We start from the raw sequence: 19,390 nt of genomic DNA on the forward strand, positions 1-19,390 counted from the left end.
GCTGTGTTTTATGGTGGGGCCCCAAATCCTATCAACAGAGAGCCAAATCATCCCAATACAACCCAGGCAGGACTGAAGGATTTAGGCTTTGCTGGAGACACAGGGCATGCGGGATTAGGTGGGTGAACAGGCTTAGCCCCAAGGTGTTAGGTAGTGTCTCAGGTGTGCAATTTGACTATGTGCAGGAGAGGCCCAAGCACCTCAACGTGCCAGTCCAAAACCTATCATCCTTCAGCTCAAGCTCTTCCCTTTTGTGAAGGCTTTTGCAGTTCTCAGCGTGCAGAGCCACAAGAGAGCAAGCTTTTACAAACCTAGAACCAGCTAGAAAGGCTTCCATATCATCAGTCCGGTTAACTTTAAAGCTTCTAAATGGATAAACACTCCCCTGCAGTGCCCACACCAAGCTGCATCGTCCAAATGGAAAGAAATGCACAACTTAGGCAGTGGGTGCATCGGTGGAGGAGTCCTGATGCTTGGTTTGGTGGTTTGGTGGCTTAGAGGTACCATATTCCTTGCCTCACACCAGCATGAGCTCTGGCTTACCAACACCTGGGGGTTTCATAACAGCACTGGTGTGTGGCTGTGTATGTATGTGCTTGCATGTGTGTGTGTTCTTTTCTGTCTAATAATAAGGCTGAGTTCACTGTGCAGCCTTTCCCCTGGTGGGGGAAAATATGTGCCCACCCACATATTTCATTAAATTTGTAAGATTTCAGTATTTTTGAAAACTCTGCTGCTCTGTCAGATTTGGTTGGAATTGGCCAACACGTTCAAAAGTTATTAGTGTGGGAGTGATGGCATATAGATATATAAACAGCACAATCACATAAGTAAGCCCCATTTCCTGAGGAAAGTAGGCTAAAAACACAGTGTACTGGAGAAGTCTCCAGTACACTATGGAAAGTAAATTGGATTCTTAAAGGTGTTTTAGTCTGAACACTGTACAATGTGACGCAGGAAAATAAGCTCATTTAGGGAATAGTTTTTAGGTTCAGTAGATGATCCTTCTAAATTTTCTTTGATGCAGTTGAAATTAAAGAACACTTTCTTTCCTCTTTTATGTCTAATTTGCTGTGAAGTAATTCATATAAAGTCAATGGCCGAGAAGGGCTGTGAATCACGTCTGAAAAACTACCATTGAGATCAACTCTGGGTTTTCCAAGAGAGCCAAGGGGGAAGACCCTTATAAGCCTGTCTAAAATGAGGGTTCAAAGTGTCCTTTTTGTGCTGTGGAGTGCTTAATTCCCTCTCATATCAGCCAGGAGCCATCACTCTTTCTCCTGCTGCCCTGGAAGGATGAAGGATGCACTGGAGATGCTGGCTCTCATCTCCTTAGTGCTAACATTAATACCTAAGGCAAGTTGTCCATAGGCACTCGTATGTCATGGTCAACTAAAATGTAATATCCAGGCAAGAGTGGTGGGCCAGAAAGACCATCTCCACCCCTTGGCTTTCAGCACGGCCACCAGCCATGCTGATGCTGATAGATGCATGTGGAGCACAGTGAGACCTCAGGACTGACTCCAGCCCTCAGCAGCAGATGATGATAGTTTCAATGCAAAGCAGACAGGCTTTAATTCTCTCCAGGTTTTCCTTCTGCTACCATAGTTCAAGGTTTTGTAATTCGTGGCTGCACTACGTAGGAGAGGTAGTGCCATCACCAGAGCTAGGGTTGTGAGTCCCAAACATGGGTGGCATTTAGCAAGCACTTAGCACAAGCTTCCTGGGGCCCTGTTGTTCAGCATCTTAAATAACAGCACCCCAGAGCAGCCAATGACCTAGCACCCCAGAGGGGGTGCTGCTTTCAGGTTAGTCCTAAGTAACACACTTCCAGGCGTAATTATAGCTGAGCCATTCACCAATGATGAGAAAATATAATTAAGCTCAATAGTCTCAGGAGGAGTCGGGCTACAGATTAGTGCAGTGTCATTCAACTTCAGAAAGGGAAACTGGAGGAAAAAAGGAAAAGGCAGTGAATAAAGACAAACTGGCAGTGAGGGCAGGTAAAGGAAGGTGTTTGGACTCAGCACGGGTGCTCCTTCAGGATGCTGCAGTGATGATGCATCCATTTGTGTTTGAAATATGATGGGGAGCAGGGAGGCAAGAAAAGCCCCCAAGAGCTGAACAGCAAAGTGTGTAAGGTTGTCTGAGCCAAACAGTTATTTTCTGCAGAAAAATGAAAAAGCAGCCCAGGCAAAACCCACAGAAAAGAATAGATTCTGCAGTTCTGATCCCAAACATTTTAAGTTGCGGTAATGTCACTACTGGCAGTACACCGAGCCATGATAATGCTGCTTAATGCTCTCTCAGGCCTGTGCCTGCAGCTTTGCAATTGTACTTAGCTGCATTTGATTTAAGGTTTCTGCTGGCTTTTCTCATGCCTGGGGGAGGTGGCTGCAGGGCTCCCACATTAGTATCGCCCTAATCCCTGCCTCGTGCTGCCAGCAGGGCTTGTGCTGCGGATGGAGGCGGAAAGGAGGAGGAGGGATGGGGGTTAAGGGGAACAATGTGGCCCCAAAGGGTTTTGTGTGCCAGGATGGCAGGGACGAGATGGCAGTGGACTGAAGCCAAAGTGGGTCACAGCGGAACTGCCTGTGGGGATGGGGCTGAGTGAATGATTTAGGGGTAAGACCACGTGTGTCAGGGCCCCCCCACTGCCTCATCCAGCCCTTCTTTGCGCACCTCCGGAGCCAGTTCCTCTACTTATGTTCCCTTGGAGAAGTGCTGCCCCTCTTCAGGAGTCATTAGTTGGGGACCAGTGGGGTCACTGATGGCATCACCTGGTACCTGCTGGGTGTCAGGCAGGGAGAGCTTGAACCCTCCATCCTTTCCCAATCTCTGCATCCTTTCCTTGCAATGGGACAGGGAGGGGAGCACAGATGGGATGGGCAGAGGTGACTCAAGGGCTGAGGTTAGCTGGGGCAGGAGGTAATTCTCTCTATGGCAGCATTGTCTTTTTCCTTTGTTCCCTCTCTCCCCAAAACCATCCCCTGTGCCATGCAGACAGGAGGAAAGCGCAGGGCGGGCAGCCTCCAACAGGCTTTACCACTGACACAGAGCTGAGCTGCAGCACAGCACACTGGCTTTCCTTCCCTCTGCCACCTCCCTATCTTCCTCCTGTGCCTGTGCACAAGCTCCCGTGTGTGACAGGGCTCAGGCAATACTGTGGCAGCAGAGATTAGGATCAGCTGTTATTCCTCCCATCCCAGTGCCACTATCAGCTGGGATGACACAGTCACATCTGACTCATTGCGAGCACCTTCAGTTCAGGACACTTGAGGATGGCATCCCGGAGCATCGCATCCTTATCCATGACTGGCTCTTGCGGGACATGCTGCCTGCACCGTGACTGTTTAAGTCCTCTTGCAATGCCAGTGTAATAACTTCCTGCTCAGACAGGATTTACAGCATTAAGCTTTTTTGTGGCCACGTCAAAAGTCAGAACTAGGTGGCACACTCATGCAAGGCCAGCCCTGCGTGTCCCCAACTGCCACCCGCTGCTTGCGTTGCGATGCAGGGCTGCAGGGACACATCCGTGCATGGATATAAACAGGCTGGAAAATGAAGTGCCTTTCATAGGAATGATGCTTTACAGAATAATCCAACTGGAAAAACCACAGCAGGGTCTTTTTTAGCTTCTAAGAGAGCAGCTTAGCATGGTTTCGCTAGCCCTTCTTCTTTCTTCGCTCTCCCATCCCTCGACCATGACTCCCAACTTGGCAGCTCCCACTGCCTTCCCTCTCTGCTGAGCCAAATATGACCTAAACCACCCTGGCTCCATGACCCAGGTGTGTGACTTGCATTCATATCATTATTTCCAACATTGCTAGGTCCTGATGGAATAACATGGGCAGGGCAGAGATTCACAGCCTGTTGGATTCGCCGTGGTCCCAGATGGATCTACTCCCTGTGCTCATAGGTGAAGACCTCCAAAATCCACACAGTCTTGGCAGACGCAGCTTGTGTTGGAGCAGGACCACAGCAAAGTGCAACTGGAGGGGGATGGTTTTGCCATAGAATGAAGTAGGAGAAGAGTCTTGGGATGTGGGAGGAAGCGGCAGTGGCAAAGCCGGGATAGGAGAGCTGTGCTGGTGCTGGAGCATGGTCGCTTTGTCAGTGGGACCAGATGGAAACAGGCAGGGATGGCACCGTCCAGCAGCGCAGGAGGAAGGACAGGAGAGTGATTCACTCCTGGCAGGCACCACCTCCATGGGAAGGGGCTGCCCTGGAGACATGGGCAGGAGGTGAGGGGCTGCATGGGGGCCAAAGTGGAGGCTGCCTCCTCCTCCTCCTCCTCTTCCTCCTCTCCGGCATCACACAGCAGTCCATCACAGCCCAGATCATCTGCTTGGTTTCTGATCCAAGCCTTTTACCAGCTTAGCACATGGGCTGAGTGGCCGGCACTGCTGTCCTGCTGCAGAATCAGCCCTTCTCAGGAGGTGGTGCAGGATGATTTCAGCCCCCTGAGCAGTGTTAGATCCCATCACTAACACCACAACCTCCTGCCCACCCTGACTGCCTGCGCAGCACCGGGAAGAGGGAATGAGCTGAAGAAGAGGATGGTGAAGCCTTTTTTTCACACTGACGCCTGCTTTTGGGTGAAGCAGCTCTTCATGAGATGGGGGGGGAAGGAAAAGCAACAATCCCCTGATTTTCCTTTCTGCTGCCTTTCCTATTCAATGAGCAGAAGCTGCAGTGTTGCTTTTCTCAGCGATCTTCGGGAGGGAAGGGAGAGATCCTCCCACAGCCTGCGCAGCTGCCTGGCTCGCAGCCCCATCGCTCTCCTCCATCCTCATCCTCACCCTCTGCAGGGTGCAAGGAGACTGGTAGGGGTACACCCAAACCTGGCAGGCCCGAGGACTGCATGCAGAGGATGATGAACTGTAGCATCCCACCGTGTCCCACCACCCTAAACCCCCTGGCTGCGTCGGTGGGAGCTGCTGTGCCGTGCCCTGCCTGCTCCCTTGCTGCACCCCAGTAATGCTGCACCTCAAAGCTTTGATAGCAGAGGACTGCTGAGGGGAAGGTTTGGGGTCCTGCCTGTGTCTGTGCTGCCTTCCCATCTCCTAAAGGAGGCCTGAGTGCTTTCCCCTCTCCGAGATCTCCCTTTTTGGGTTTCCTGGCATGCGTTCCTGCTGGCTGCGCTGCTCCCACTGGTCCATCCTCCTGCTTCATTGCAGCAACAGCCCCAACAGCCCCATGCTCCTGTCCCTCCACCAAAGCCCCTTCTGGAGAGAGGCAAAAGCAATATCAGGAGCACAACTGAGACGAAAATGCAGAATGGAGCAAAAATACTGAGTGTTTTCCTGGGTAATGTTCATTAGCACCGCTTCCTGCTGCAGACAGACTGGGATGCTGGGGGGGAACACCAACACTACCGTGGTGGGGATGTCCCCTGGTGCTCTTCAGTTTGAAAAGCCTCAAGCAATGAGGTTTCTGTTGCCTCCTCCATGCAGGACAAATAACAAGCTGTCCTAGCTTCCTAATCCAGGAAATTAAAGGATTTGACCATAGACCCTGCTAAGCAAATTTCCCCCTGAAAATCCTAGGGGGATTTAACCCATGGATCTGACTGATTATCCCTTTAATACCGTGACTAAGGAAGTTCCCAATTCTTCAGGGTGCCAAGCACCCCAAAAACCCACAACAGCAATGTAGCCATGTCTGGTGCTCAGCACACCATCCGGCAAGACCTTCTATTCAGTCTTAGCCCACCTCTACTACTCTTTTGAATGGTGGGCTGGCAGCAGCCCTTTCCTGCCTGCTTGGTGCAACCATGGCCCAAATGCACCCCACCCCATCCCTGTCACCCTCCAGGCACATGGCATGTCATTTGAGGACTGTTGTTCTCCTGGTTCAGCCTCAGGAGCAGCTCACATGGGAGATGGGCTGGGTGCCCCCCAATGGTAGATGGGTAGACTCCTTACAAGCAGCACCAGCTCCTGTTCATGGACCTTCATGGCAGAAGGGAGAAATGCATTTTAGCTTTGCTAAACTCATTCTGCTCAATTAAAGCATGTCTAGTATCCATCCCCAAAGCAAAACCTGCTGGGTCAGTGAACCCAAGCAAGGCTGGATCAGTGGATACCCTGCCATGAAGCATCCTTGTAAGCCTCAATGGCTCGGTGATGCCACCATGAACCCTGAGCAGCAGTTCCTTGGGGTTGGGCTGCCTTATGGAGGAGAAACAGGTTTGTGGGCTCAAAGCTGGACACCACTGTCACTAGAGCTGTCCCACAGCCACCCCACTGTCAGGCAGCACAGCCTGTCCCCATCCAACACAGCAAGATCCCTTGGGAATGTCAAACAGCCATGGCGGGTGACAGCTCTTCCCACCCCTGTGGTCCTGGGAATAAACTCTCCAGAAAAGCAGTGGCAGAGACAAGAGCCAGGGATGAGGCACTTTTGCAAGGGGAGAGGTAAGGGGCCGAACTGGCACAGGGGCTGGTCAGCAAACCTGAGTCGGATAAATGGCCTCCCTGGGGAACCAGGCTGCAGCCTTCTCTCCGTTATGTGGATGTCTCTCTCTGTCTGCTCTGTCTCTCATCACCATAGCACGGAAGTGAAGCATAAATAATTAAAAGCCCAGATTCTCTCCTGGCAGAGCCAGGCTCCGGGTCCCTTCCCCTGTTGTGCTGCTGGCTGCTTAAGTGGGATGGACCTGCAAACCCAGCGCTGCCTGCTTGCCTCAGGGCACATCAGCGTTTGGAGACCAGCAAGTGCACCCACTGCCCCAGCAGGTCTCCAGCAGCAGCATCCCATCCAGGGGACCCTACAGGGTGCTTGGGGTACGCTGGGATGAGCAGCAGCCATAGGTGAGGATCAGACTGGGTGCAGGGAGTGGGGCTGAGCAGGCAAACCGTGCTGCAGACCCAGCAGCTCATGCATGGTCTCCCGTCTTGAGGAGTAGATTATTTGGGGGTGCTGGCTGGCTTTTAGGCTCCTGGTGCTCAAAACCCCTCAGGTGACAGGGAGCAAAAGCCCATGCAGGCAGCAGGGATGAGGGATGAGGAAAGAGGCTCCTTTGGGTGGGTTCTGAAGTTTGAGGCAGGCAGGAGCTGCTCGTTGCTGTGGCAACAGGATGATATATATTTCTTTCCCCCTCCACATCCATCAGGGCTGTGGCCAGCTCACACTGCAGACGGGTCTGCCCACCTCTGTCTGGCTGCCCAGGGCACCACCAGCCCTTCTCCTTCCTGTCTGCATCCACTGGGTGCAGAGGACCGGGTGATGTGCACCAGAGGACCACGTCAGCCCCAGGCAGCGCTCAACACAACAATAAATATCACCAAACACTCTTGTCCCTTCCATCCTTCCCCATGGGGACCAGAGCTATAGAGAATGGTGACAGCAGCCTGGCACAGAACGTCTTTCTGCAGCATTTTAGCATTTCATGTTGCTTTTATTAGGGCTGATTTGGTGGGTACTGTTAGCAGCTGAGATTGCTGTGTAGGTCTACATCCAACCCAACTCTGCTCAGCTGGCTGCACCAAGGGGTGGTGGTACCACGGGTTTGGGGCACAGCTAAGCAGGGTCCTTGTACCCACTCAGCATCTTCCAGGATGGTGTTAAGCAATGGGGTTAAAGGAGTGCTGTCTGCCACATGCTTTCTGTAAGGAGCATTTTTGCTCTGGCTCGACATTTTCTCATCATTCCTGAGGGATCTTGGTGGGTAGCTGGATGCCATAGCCTTGGATGGAGTTGATGCAGCTGTGTCCAGCACACGGCTGTCTCCAACCAGCTACTTTGGTGGCCAGTTGCACCTTACAGCAGAGGAGAGCATTCCCGTTATCACTGGGTCCATCGTGGTGAGATTGACTGTGGCAAGAGGTGCACAAAGTGATGCCCATCACCAGCATCTCACTCAGGCAGGGAATCAGCCTCATCCTGGGTGTCTGGAGCAAGACATGGATGTATTTGGTTTCCAAACATCTCTTGGGGCCCTAGAGGTTGGTTTTCCGTCCCTCAGAGGAGCAGACCATTTTAACACATCCCTTAGACTGCTGTCACATCACCCCACAGGGCTGGAGGCAGCAAGGTCCCAGACGGCAAGGCTAGAGGCCAACCACCTCTCCTCTGACAGCTTGGAGAGCATCCATCAGTGCTCCTGAGGCCATTTCAGCTCCACGTCTTTGCCTGAGTCCAGGCTGTGCTGGAACTACAATACCAAGTTCAGTTAAACGAGTTTGTCATTGGGTCTGGATGTGGGTTGGGTTTTCGCAGTTTGGTCCCAACTGGGGTGGGTTTTTCTGTTGGGTGCTGGCTGTTTAAAACAGTGACTGGCCAGGATATACCATGGATCATCCCTCTCCATCAGCCCATCACCAGGGGAAAGGAGGACAATGAGCTCAATGTTACTCTGCCTCTTTCAGGCCTTTGTGGCTCCAGCAGCAGAAAAAACGTTGCCTGGAAAGTTCTTTTGCCAAATGTCTGTTTTGCTTGAGGTGACCAAAACTTGGAAACTTCCAGGGTGTTTCAGCCAAAACCCAAACAGGGCGAAGGGTCAGGAAGGGAGAAAAAGACTTTTCCTTGCGGTTCTGTTGTGTTTTGCTTTAGAATTTGTTTTTACTCCTTCTTTCTTAGGCATCAAAATGAAACTGAAATTAAATTGATGTGTTTTGCTTGCCTGCCATTACCTGCCTCATCTGAAGTTTTTCATCTGAACTCCCAAATTCTCTTATTCTGAGCACTTTTCCTTTGGCTGTAGGGAATAGGCCCCAGTAATTCACAAAGAGCCAGGCAATGCCAATGGCTCTTCAAAGGGATGTGGGGGGTTCCCAGAGGGCAGACCAGAGGCTTCCTTTGCTCCCTTTGCCCATGACCTGGCTGAGTTTCTCCATGCTTCATTTTGCCCCTTTGGCACTGAGGTTCCCACCCCAATCTTTATCCTGTGTGTGGCATCAGCCAAGCAAGGGAGTCAGTGTGAAAAACAAGGAGGAATGGGCTGGTTTGGGGACCCTTCTAGTGATGGAGGCTAAGATTGGGATGCTGATGGTCCACCAAATCCTCCACCTTTTAACCTGCAGCCTGGGGAGGGTCATGGCAGGAGGAGGTACCCAGTGTCCACACCGAGCCAGGCTTTTCCTAACTTCCTTCACCCATCCCACAAAGGATGCTCCAGGTTTGTGGCTGGACTGGGGATGTTCATGTCCCGATTGCGTCTATACCCTCCTCTCCTCGATAAATCCAAGGGGATGGGCAATGTTAACCAAACCAACAATCCAGACCCACCACCATCAAGCTTCCCACCAAACCCCTGGTGTTTCCCCAGCCTAACAAGCTGGGATGGGCTCACAAGGGTTTTGGCAGTACCACCTTCGGAGCCAGCCTTGCCCGGAGACAGGGTGATGCAACCAGAATGCAGGATCCAGCCTGAAGTCATTACAGTCAGCAGCATGTGCAGCCAAACTCAGTGCTACACATGTCCAAACAGGCTGAGTTATGGCTGCTTGGGGAGCTCTAACTTGGTCTGTTGTGCATCTAAAAACCTCCACCCGAATGCAGCATTGATGTAGGGCTTTTCTGCTGCTCTGTGTTTGCACTGAATACAGAGGGTACAGATCTGCAGTGTGAGGATGATGCAGCCCTGCCCGGGTTCCTCAGAGATTTTGTGCCTCCGCTTGTGTTTTCTTGGGCTTTTTCTCCTTTCCTTTTTTTTCCTTTTCCAAGGGTTGTCAGTGGTTCCTTCCAACCTGTTTTGCCTCCTGCCTGGAAGTGGCAGGCTCGTTTGTAATGCGCTATTTTTTGCACAGGGTTAGAGGAGCCTTTGTGGCGTGGTTGTGCCTTTGGGATGTGTGCGGGGAGGGCTGTCTGCTGGCACTCTGCAAGAGCAGGAGATGAAAGGAGGGACGTTAACATTTCACATTCCCTTTATGTGCATTTTCCGTTGTGTACATAGCAGTTATCCAGTGAAATCGTGGAAACCTGCCCCAACCAAAACACGACAGCGGGAGAGCAGGCAGCATCCCCCCTGCTCTTTCCTTTCCCTTCCTTGAAGCTAGCTCTTCCCAAACCCTGCTCTGAGCAGGTTCCTGCAGGTTTTTCATCACCACCCATCACTTTCCAGAAGATAGCAATGCTCCTGATTTATAAGAAAAGCATGAACTCCATCCATGGAGCTGGAGCTCGCTCTTGATGCCTCTGAGTCTGACTTGGGAGAGGGGACTGTGTCCCAGGAGCAGCTTCCTGCCCCATTGCTGACCATCACTGCCATGTTTGAGTCACCAAAGTGCCTGGTCCTAAGTGAGGCCAAACCCATCTCCTTTGGTCGGTCAGGCTGGGACAGTGGCATCAAAGCTGTCCTTTTCCACAGCAAAGCCCATCTCCCACATGATGGTCTGTGCTAGCAGGCACTGAAGCAGCAGGGTGGGCAGCTACTGCCTGGCCACACCGCTCACCTGCATCCTCCCTAGCTCCATTACAAGTGACAGATGGCAGGAGATGAGACTCCCTCTCCAGATGTTGATTTTCTTGCGAGCTGCAAATAACATCTCAGAGCAGCTTGCGCATTGTCTCCGGTGTGAAAGATCCATCAGCTTTGCCCTTGCTGGTGGGCAAAGAATTAAAGGGAAGGAAACCCAGCAGGAGGGAAATGTATGGGTCTGCCTGGCTCTGCTTATTCTGTGCATCCTGTGGCCAGAGAGAGATGCTGGCAGCATCCTGAAACAGTGGCAGATGTGCCTTTGGGTACCAGCTCCACCTAGTTCAGCTCTTTGAAGTTGATGGGGTTTGATTTTCTTGTGCCAGGGCTGGCATTTTGTGTTTAGGAACAACAGGGATAAAATAAACAAATCCGAGCAGCCCCATAACCGATGTGGGATGACGGCAACAAGGCAAGATGGAGAGGATCATAGCATTATGGTCCTTAGGCTGCTCTCATCCTTCTCCACCTGGAAAGACCCAGCTCAGGGTCCCAGGGGAAGCGCAAGGATGGGAGCAGCCAAGATGGTCACGATGCACCTTGCTTTGGCTGTGCTTTGGACCATGTTTCTCCCAGGGTTTTGGGGATGTGACGTTTGACTGTGGCCCATCCTTGTCTCCTATGTCACCATGACTTTGCACCATTACTTGCGAAGTCGTGATTAAGATCTTCAGCAGTAGTCACTTTGCCTGCTTAAAGGCCAGGCACAGGACAGGACACAGCCTGGCATAATTCGGTTTTCCCCTTATTTGGATGAAAACCATGATATTTTCAAGGAAATGATGCCTTGGTGAATTTGCTCTACATTTGTAAGCTCCAAAAATACAAAGGTAGAGAAGAATCTGGCACAGGTGCCTGGAGCAACAAGCTAAATGGGAACTGGCTCCATCCCTGTTTCCATGGATTTTGGAAACCTCGTGACTGCCTCACCCCCCTTGGCCATGGGTGCCTGCTCTTCTCAAGGTTTCCCAATTGGCTTGGGAATGTTTTCCCATTAATTTCCCAGCATAAAACGACAGGAAAACCCAGATTTGGGCTTTTGACCATAACATTTTCCATACTTCTCTGTATTTTGCTTTCTTGGGCAATAGCAGACAAATGGATTTTATTTTTTTTTTTCAAGATTAAAAGGTTTGACTTCATTTTTTCTTTTTTAATTCAGAACTTTTCTGAATGTGACTCCTAAAAATGTGACTTTCAGAACAATACTTCAGAGCCTGCAATAACCATTCCCTCTGCCCTGTGCCATCCCGGCCATCCCCAAACCCTTCCCTCTGTCTCTTCAATGAGAGGTTTCCCACTCTTCCTCCCAGTCCGTGTTCTCCCTGCTGGTACACAGAGCGGTGTGGTCCATCCTCCCATCCCAGAATCTCCATCCAGACCTGGGAATCCTGGCTGTGGGTGCAGGGAAACCAGGCTTTCTCTTTGCTATGCACAGCACCCGCTTTCTGTCTGGCTGCAAAGAGCCAGAGCAGACTTTTTTGGCTGCATTACGTCATGTCAGAGGTCACATTAGCTGCTTTTTCCTCTTGATTAAGAATTCTAGCAGTAGGGGGGGTGGAGGGAAAGCAGACAGAGGAAGCGGGCAAGGGAGATATGCTTGCAATAAGCAGGTAAATGGGAATTTATGCACAAATAGCTAGTTGGTGTGTCTAATATTCCACCCCCTGAGTACCGGCACTGTATTACTGCCTTCACAAATCACTCAAGGCAAGCCTAGTGCAATAACAACTAAGCCAGGAGAGCTGTGGAAAGAGTCAAGATGGAATTAAAAGTGGGTTTTATCGGGGCAATAAATGCCAGATAGGGAAAATAACAAACAGGTTGCTAATTGCTGCCATCTCCCCACTCCCTGGGGGAAATGTCTAGACGGAAACCAGCCTTGGGTCACGCCAGCCCTTGCAGTCAGCTTACTGCACTGGTCTTTTGGGGCCAGAAAGGTGCTGGGATGCAGGATGCTGTGCCCTATGAAAGCTGCAGAGCCAAAGGCCATGCCAGCAGCAAAGGGAGGCAGGACGGGTGCTGCAGCTCTACCCTAAATCAGAGATGCTCCCACAGAGGTAGAAGCCAGACAGTCTGCAGCAGCTCTTATTAATAATTCAGTCCCAATTTGTCCCATCTAGGAGAGCATGAAGTCTAGCCAAGCCTCCCCTGCTTGCAGGCAGGGTTTGAGATACTGCCCTAAGTAGGCAGAACCTCTAGTCCCTCCCTGGTGCTGGTTGCAGCTATTGATCCTATGCCAGCAGGGTTTGGAGCTGGAAGCGCCTGTCCTTCACTGCAGGGTGCGGAGCGTTCGGATAGCCTTGGGAGAGGGATGTATCAGGAGAGATCCCTCCCTCCCTCCCTTCCTTCAGCTCTGGCGTTTGGTTACCAGCATTGATCACTTGGGGACTTTTGCTTCTTGTTTCGTGGTGCATCACAGCTTGATGCAATTAGAGCTGGATCCTGCTCTCCGCTGTGTCAGTGGGAACATGAAATAACCCCTGGTGAGTCAACACAGCTGAGGGATTCACGCTCATGCAAGCCTGGGTTTTGCACATGGGGTGGTTGGACTGAAAAGCTCCTTTTCCTCACCTCATCTGGCCATCCCAAAGTGCATCCCAGCGCTTTCCTGTGCACCCCTGAGCAGCCAGTGCTGTAAAACAGAGCTGGACTTGGAGGGAAGAGCAAAGCACTGGGTCTTAAATGCCCTGCAAATTTATCTCTGAATTTTTCCTGTAGTATTTTCTTGCAGCTAGTGTGTGTTTTAATTGAATTTTGCCATTTGAAAAATGCATGAACCTCTGTAATGGAGGCAGAAAACCCTCCTATAGGAAGATAAAGATGCCTTTAAAAAATACAAGACAAAAAGCTGCCTGATTACATATTGACCTGAGAGACAAAGTGAATCGGATGGAGCCAGCCTGGCCCCTTAGGAAAACTTGAGGCTGTTCATTATGTCCCAGGATGAGCTCACTGGCTGGTTAACTCCATCCTCACCACTCGTGAGTGCCTACGAGCCAGCAGCGCTCATCTGCTCAAGTGAAGCCTCCAATGGAGACACCACATGGCAGGTTTGCCATAAAAATAGGGACTGCAGGGTTTTCTCCTCTTATATGGTAGGAAGAGTTTAAAAAGCTGAACAGAAGAAGGCTTTAATAATAGTTTTAGTAATTTTCTTTCTATCTCAGCTTTCTTACTTCATTTCTAAGCTCTGGACAATTAGATCAGTCTGTCCCTCTCTTCTGCCCCTCCGTCTGAGCTAAGAAATGGAAAACAAAGAGGGAGAAGACAGTGGATCCCTTTGTAGTTACCAGGAGCTTGGGGGTTTTATGAGCTCCCTTGCAGGGGGGTTGAATTATAGGTGTAGTGGCAGTATAGAACAGGTTAAGACCTAACAGTCCTGCTGAAATCAGGTCAGTACTGAGCAAAGGGTTTAGTGCTTGTTGTGATGTGCTCCTGTTGAGGAGTTGGAACTATCTGGAGAGTTCAGGGGAGGTTTCTATTCAGCTCTTGGCATGGGATGGAGGAGTGCTGGAGATCTTCATCCCCACAGCAGGATCCCAACAGTAAAGCAGCACTTTCATACTTCCCTATCTGAAGGGAAGTATGAAAGCCTAAATCCCACCAAGGAGAGGATCCCTCAGCCAAGCTTTGAGTTCTCAGGGGCACCACAGAAGCAAGCAATGTGCTTGCAAAAGAACATAAATCCCCCAGCAAAAGCTGAATTTTGGAAAACAGACCTTCTTTTCCAGAAATGTTGCCCAAATGACACCTTTTCACATTTAAACCACAAGCAATGCAGATTTCCCCCTGCATCCAGGACATACCTTCCTTTGGCCCAAAACATAATTCTGCTCAGAGTCTGCTACCTGCTTTTTATTGAGGAGGAAGAGCGTGTTTTCCACACAGGAATGCAAGAAAGAAAGGAATAAAGATGGCAAATCCTTCATCTGCTTCCAGCTCGCCCATCACTGCACGAGAGAGGAGATAGACTCAGAAACAAAACAGGTTTCTTGTGACAGCAGTTACCATCCATACAGTTACAGGTGTCACATTTACAACTCACAGACAGACCCACCTCTGTTCAGGGGCGTTTCTGGTGTTCTGGAAACTTATTCTGTTTTCCAGCCTAGTTTTTAAGCAGTTTGTCCCACTTGTCCCCCTACCAAAGCAGTTCATTAACCAAATCACCACTCAAACCTTGCCTGGTTCTAATTTTGCTTCCTGTTTTTGCTGAAACCATCAGGTACCACAGATTTTGCTGAGAGTTCACCCTTTTTTGGCTAAACTGGCCCTGAGCATTGGATTTGCAACAGAAGCCCTCATGCCAGCTCCTTGCTCAAGCAAATCCAGGCCAGTAGCTGTTGGCATTCCTAAAAAGCCAAGTTCTTCCTTGCAAATCAGGTTATTCCAGCTTCTTGTGGATTAGATGGAGCTGATAAAGTTGGCATTATGAACCATTCGCAGATATTATCCCTTCCCTTGTCGGTTCTGGCCAAATCACAAGAGATCTGCAAAGGAATCTGGTTGCTCTTTCTCCCTGCCTCCTCTGCCAGCTCTTCTTGCCAGTTGGACCACTTGCCCGGTCATCCTCCCAGGAGTCAGCTTGGCAAAACTCCATAAGTAACATATTCCAAGCCAGATCCAATGTGGACTCTTTGCCCCAACCCAAACCAGACCCTTGCATCTCAAGATCTGTAAACCACCCCTTGCCATCCTCACTGTGGCTCTTCCCAGCCCCATCCCAAAATGCCCACCCTGGGATCAGCTTGGATGTGCACTAAAATCTGATGATGTGCACTAAAACATGATGTAGAGGTTGTAGCTATCCTCAGAAGTCCCTTTGTGCTTGGGGGTGCCGATGCTCAGGGAGCTCTGGCTGTCTCCACAACCCAGGATGTGTTTTTCCCTCTCCCTCGCTCATCCAGCGGTGGTAGAAGGAATCTTCCAGCAGATGTGCAACCTTTTATCAGCTCAGATGAGATGATAGGAGCACCGTGCTCTTGCAAATAACACCATTTGTCCAGTGGGCTCATCACAGGGTGGAAGACACCACAGGAGGTAACTAACGAGCAATGCAAGAGGATCTGTTTAATTCCTCCCACCTCCAAGCATCCCCAGCCTCCTCCTCCAGCTGTGATGAATCCGTAGGGAAGGATCCAGCCTTGTTTTGTGGCTTCCAGGGTGGCGTTTCAGTCCAGCAAAGATTTAGGGCAGGAGAAGAGCGATTAGATTGAGCCCCATCTATGTGTTGAGGGGGTTTCTACTTTGCAAGGAAATAAACTCAAGCAGTTAACTGGGGAATTAAGATTTAGCGCAGGCTGTGAGCAGCAGGCATGTATAGAGGAGACAGCTGTTAAATTTAGGATGTGACAAAGTCATGCGAGCACTAACTGGATTACTTGCATTTATTTGGGAATACTTATGGTTTTTATTATGCAACGTATAGATCACCATAATTCTGCTTTTCACTCCGACGGCGCGTCTCCTTCAAGCATCTTAGAGAGCATTACAAACAATTAAGCCTGCTGTGACTCTGTGCAGCGCTCAGCGTTACATCCGTGCTGTGGGTATCGAGTACGTTTCAGGTTGGGGATGGCTTAATTAATGAGATTGATTTTTAACACTTTCTGCACCGAAGCCCCAAGCTGCTGCTCTTCCTGGGCTGGTCTTGCAGTCCACAGAGATGAATCGGTCCAGAAGTCTCTGGAGTGAGTTTGCCAGGGATGCAAATCCATTCATCCCCAAGGGGTGGTGATTTTGACCCATTCTGGTGAAGAAAATGGGAGGTGATTAGTGCTGGAGAGGGGAGCATGACCTGGGTAGTGGCTACATGTATGCTTTACCAGCATAACCTCCCACTCTGCAGACACCTTTGTGTGTCCCCAGGACCCCTTGGAAGTGGCACAAGCTGCTTTTCAGTGATTCCAGCCTCCTTCCCTGTCAAGAAATGGCAGATAACTGCCTCCAGCTGCATCTCCAAGGAGGAGTTTAGGAAGGCACTGTTTAATCTTGCCTGCTGAGTTTGGTTCAGATGCTCTCAGACATTATCAATCCTTTGTATCAGGCCAGCAGGGACCAGCAGCCTGCTCTATAAATGTGCTGCAGTATGGGTGGAACAGTCCCTTCCCTGAGCAGTTTTCAGTCCAAGGAGACGGTGGAGGGATAAATGGATGGAGGATCTTTGGGAGCCAACATCCAGACCACCGAGAAGCTCCTGTGGAAGATGCCAGCCAAGGTTTCAACAACCTTGGAGAGTCAGCATCTTAATTTTAAGCCTCAGGTGGCACTGGGGTGGTTCCCACTGAGCACATTAGGAGCAGTTCACGCCTCCTCTCCCAGCAGTTTGCTGCACTGAGCATCCCTGGTCCTCCTGGACGAGCTGAGCTGAGATACCTGCCAGGGGATGGGGCTGTACCGTGCTTGTCCACTCCTCCAGCCCTGCATGAGTGTTGAGCAGAGTGAGTGCTGGACCCAGGGTGGGTATAAAAAGCGTTTAAACCCAATTTTTGGTTGCAATTGTCACAGGGGACCCGCAGGACCTGTAACAGCATCACCACCGCCCCACTGCCACCTTCAATAGCTCTGTGAGAACAGGTTGTCTCTGCTCCCTCAGCTACTCCAAAGCAGGCAATTTATACACATAAAGCACTTATTAGAGCAAAGACAACTTGTCAGCACCTGAAAACAGTTGACAGGTCAGCTCCAGGAGCAGGGACCGGGCTCAAAGGGGTGACAGCACACAGGCGCGCGCGCATCCGGCTCCGTATCCCTGTGGGCTGCACGGTGCAACGGCGGGCACATTACTAGCCCTATTTTCCATTTATAGGAGCTCGTCAGAAATGGCACTCCTCTCCGAGCAGATGTCGAAAAATTAGGGGGAATTCAGAGAGTGGCAGAGGAAAAGGAATGATTAAAGGAGATGGAGGGCCTGATTTTGGAGGGAAAAGAAATCAGCAGAGCTATTTATAACGCTGCCTGCACAAGGGTGGGTAGGAACAGGCGTTTATAAAGTGCCTCCATAGCTCAGCTAAGCGGAAGGGGCAAACCAGCCTCAAAAAGGATGTCTGCAGGAGCACTGCAGAGGGGCCAGATAGCAGAGTGTAGATCCTGAGTGATGGAACATTGTCCAACATGAGCGTCTGGGGAATTGCCGGTAATGGGTGAGTGCAGGGGACAGTCACATATCCAGATGAAATACAATGTCCTGGTAACAGAACCACAGAACCACTGAATCACAGAATCCATAGGGTTGGAGGGATCTCTGGAGATCGTCTTGTCCAGCCTCCCTGCCAAGCTCTGTTAAGGGGTGGTAGAGGTGGTACTGATGGCAAGACCCCACTCCTACCTCTGCTCTTGGTGACACTTGCATTTACTTCCATGCAAAACATGGTGGGGGTGGAAATGTTCACTTTTTCATCCCAAACAAATTCTTCTTTTTTTTTTTCGTTAAAAAGCAACCAACAACAGCTTTAAATTCGGGTCTTCAGGCCCAGGGGTTTGCGGGGAGATGCACACAGAGATTGTCTGTCAGGCAGGGATGTGTGGAGGGTACCAGCCTGTTTTGGGTCGATGCATCCCCAGGAGAGCATCCTGCCCCTATTTCCAAACAACCTGGGTGATTTGCAGGCTGAGAAGCAGCTCATAAACACGTTGTTGTTGCAGCATCACCAGTTCCCCAATGAGCCCCAGCTACTGGTGGTGGCTCCTCTGCCACAGTGAGTGGAACAAAGGGGTTTCATGGGGGGAGTTTGTGCTTCTCCGTGCCTTGGTCTTCTAGGGAAGCTGCCTAACGCGGTCCTTGTCTCTCTGGTTGCCTTGCAGGACCTCTCACTCCAGGGCCAAGGCAGAGGCGGCTGTGACAGCGGCGCAGAAAGCTCAGGAGGAAGCGCGGATTGCCAGGATCACTGCCAAAGAGTTTTCGCCTTCCTTCCAGCACAGGGAGAACGGTCAGTGCATGTCCCTGCTCTGCCTGGCACCATGGATGGGGCTTCGGCACTGTGCCACTCTCTGCCCCACTCAGCCCTGCGGAGACCCCAACCCTCCCAGGAATGACCCAAGACACCCTCAATCTGTGCCTGCAGTCCCTGGTCCTCACTGGGACTCTCTGGGTGGGAAACTGCCCCAAAACACCCGTTTTCAGGGGTTTTAGCACAAGGTTTTCGGTATCCAACACTTCCGCCCTGTGCAGTCCTGTTGTTACAGGAATTTCCTCTTTCCACACCAAAACACACCCATTTTTTAATTCACAGCCTTTGATGGTTGCACAGAAAAATCCCAAATGCAAAGACAAATGTTCCAAGGGTGGTCACTGATTTTACCCCCATGGGTCTTATGGGTTCCTGGTTTCCCATGTCTGGGTAGCTAATCCTTCACTTAAGTGTACAAATCAGTTGGGGAAGTGTGTGTCTGAGGTGTGCCTGGTGGCTCTTCCTTACCTCCATCACCTTCGACATTTCTTGCTGGTTTGGCCTAATTTTCACTCATGGACAAGAGGCGCAGGCTCACCAAAGGCTGAGGGAGGAGGAAGCCAAAGCAAAGCCATGGGGTCTGCGCCCGGTGGGTACAGAGGGTGGATTCACCCCATGAAGGCTGTGCCTACCCAGGAGTAAGAGGGGCTGCTGCAAGTGGGAGTGGAAAGCTCCAAGTCCCTACAGCAATGATTAACATAGTAATTAATCCATATGAATGGCTTTATTCAGAAGTTTTCCTTGCACGGAACCCTCATTAGGAGGCGTCTATCATTATTTTCTCCCCCTTCCAGCTCTCTAACTGAAGATTACTCATTCGGTTTAATTGCTCAAGGGCCTGGCGCTGGTGACTCACGTTGGTGCCATTCCCTGAGGCCAGGGAAAAGGGCTCATTGCGTCCTTTGGACCAGCCAGCCCATGCACAAGTCCTCACCTCAGCGCAGTGGCTGCAGGAGAGTGGCTGGGAGCATCCCATGGCTCAGCAGCGATGAGCCAGACAGGGGCTGAGGTCTGGCTC

At 50.8% G+C, this 19,390-nt stretch overlaps 1 protein-coding gene across 1 annotated transcript in view; it reads left to right on the forward strand.

Annotated features, from left to right (window-relative positions):
• Positions 1-19,390, forward strand: part of JPH3 (junctophilin 3) — a 55,474-nt gene that overhangs the window by 18,802 nt on the left and 17,282 nt on the right. The window contains exon 3 of the mRNA XM_057423519.1: positions 18,227-18,351. Coding sequence (XP_057279502.1) covers positions 18,227-18,351 — 125 coding nt within the window. The remainder of the gene's footprint in view (positions 1-18,226; positions 18,352-19,390) is intronic.

This window comes from Pezoporus wallicus, unplaced genomic scaffold (assembly GCF_028554395.1).
Source record: "Pezoporus wallicus isolate ANWC-B61680 ecotype Strahan unplaced genomic scaffold, APGP_CSIRO_Pwel_v1 contig_10160, whole genome shotgun sequence".
Taxonomy (NCBI): domain Eukaryota; kingdom Metazoa; phylum Chordata; class Aves; order Psittaciformes; family Psittacidae; genus Pezoporus; species Pezoporus wallicus.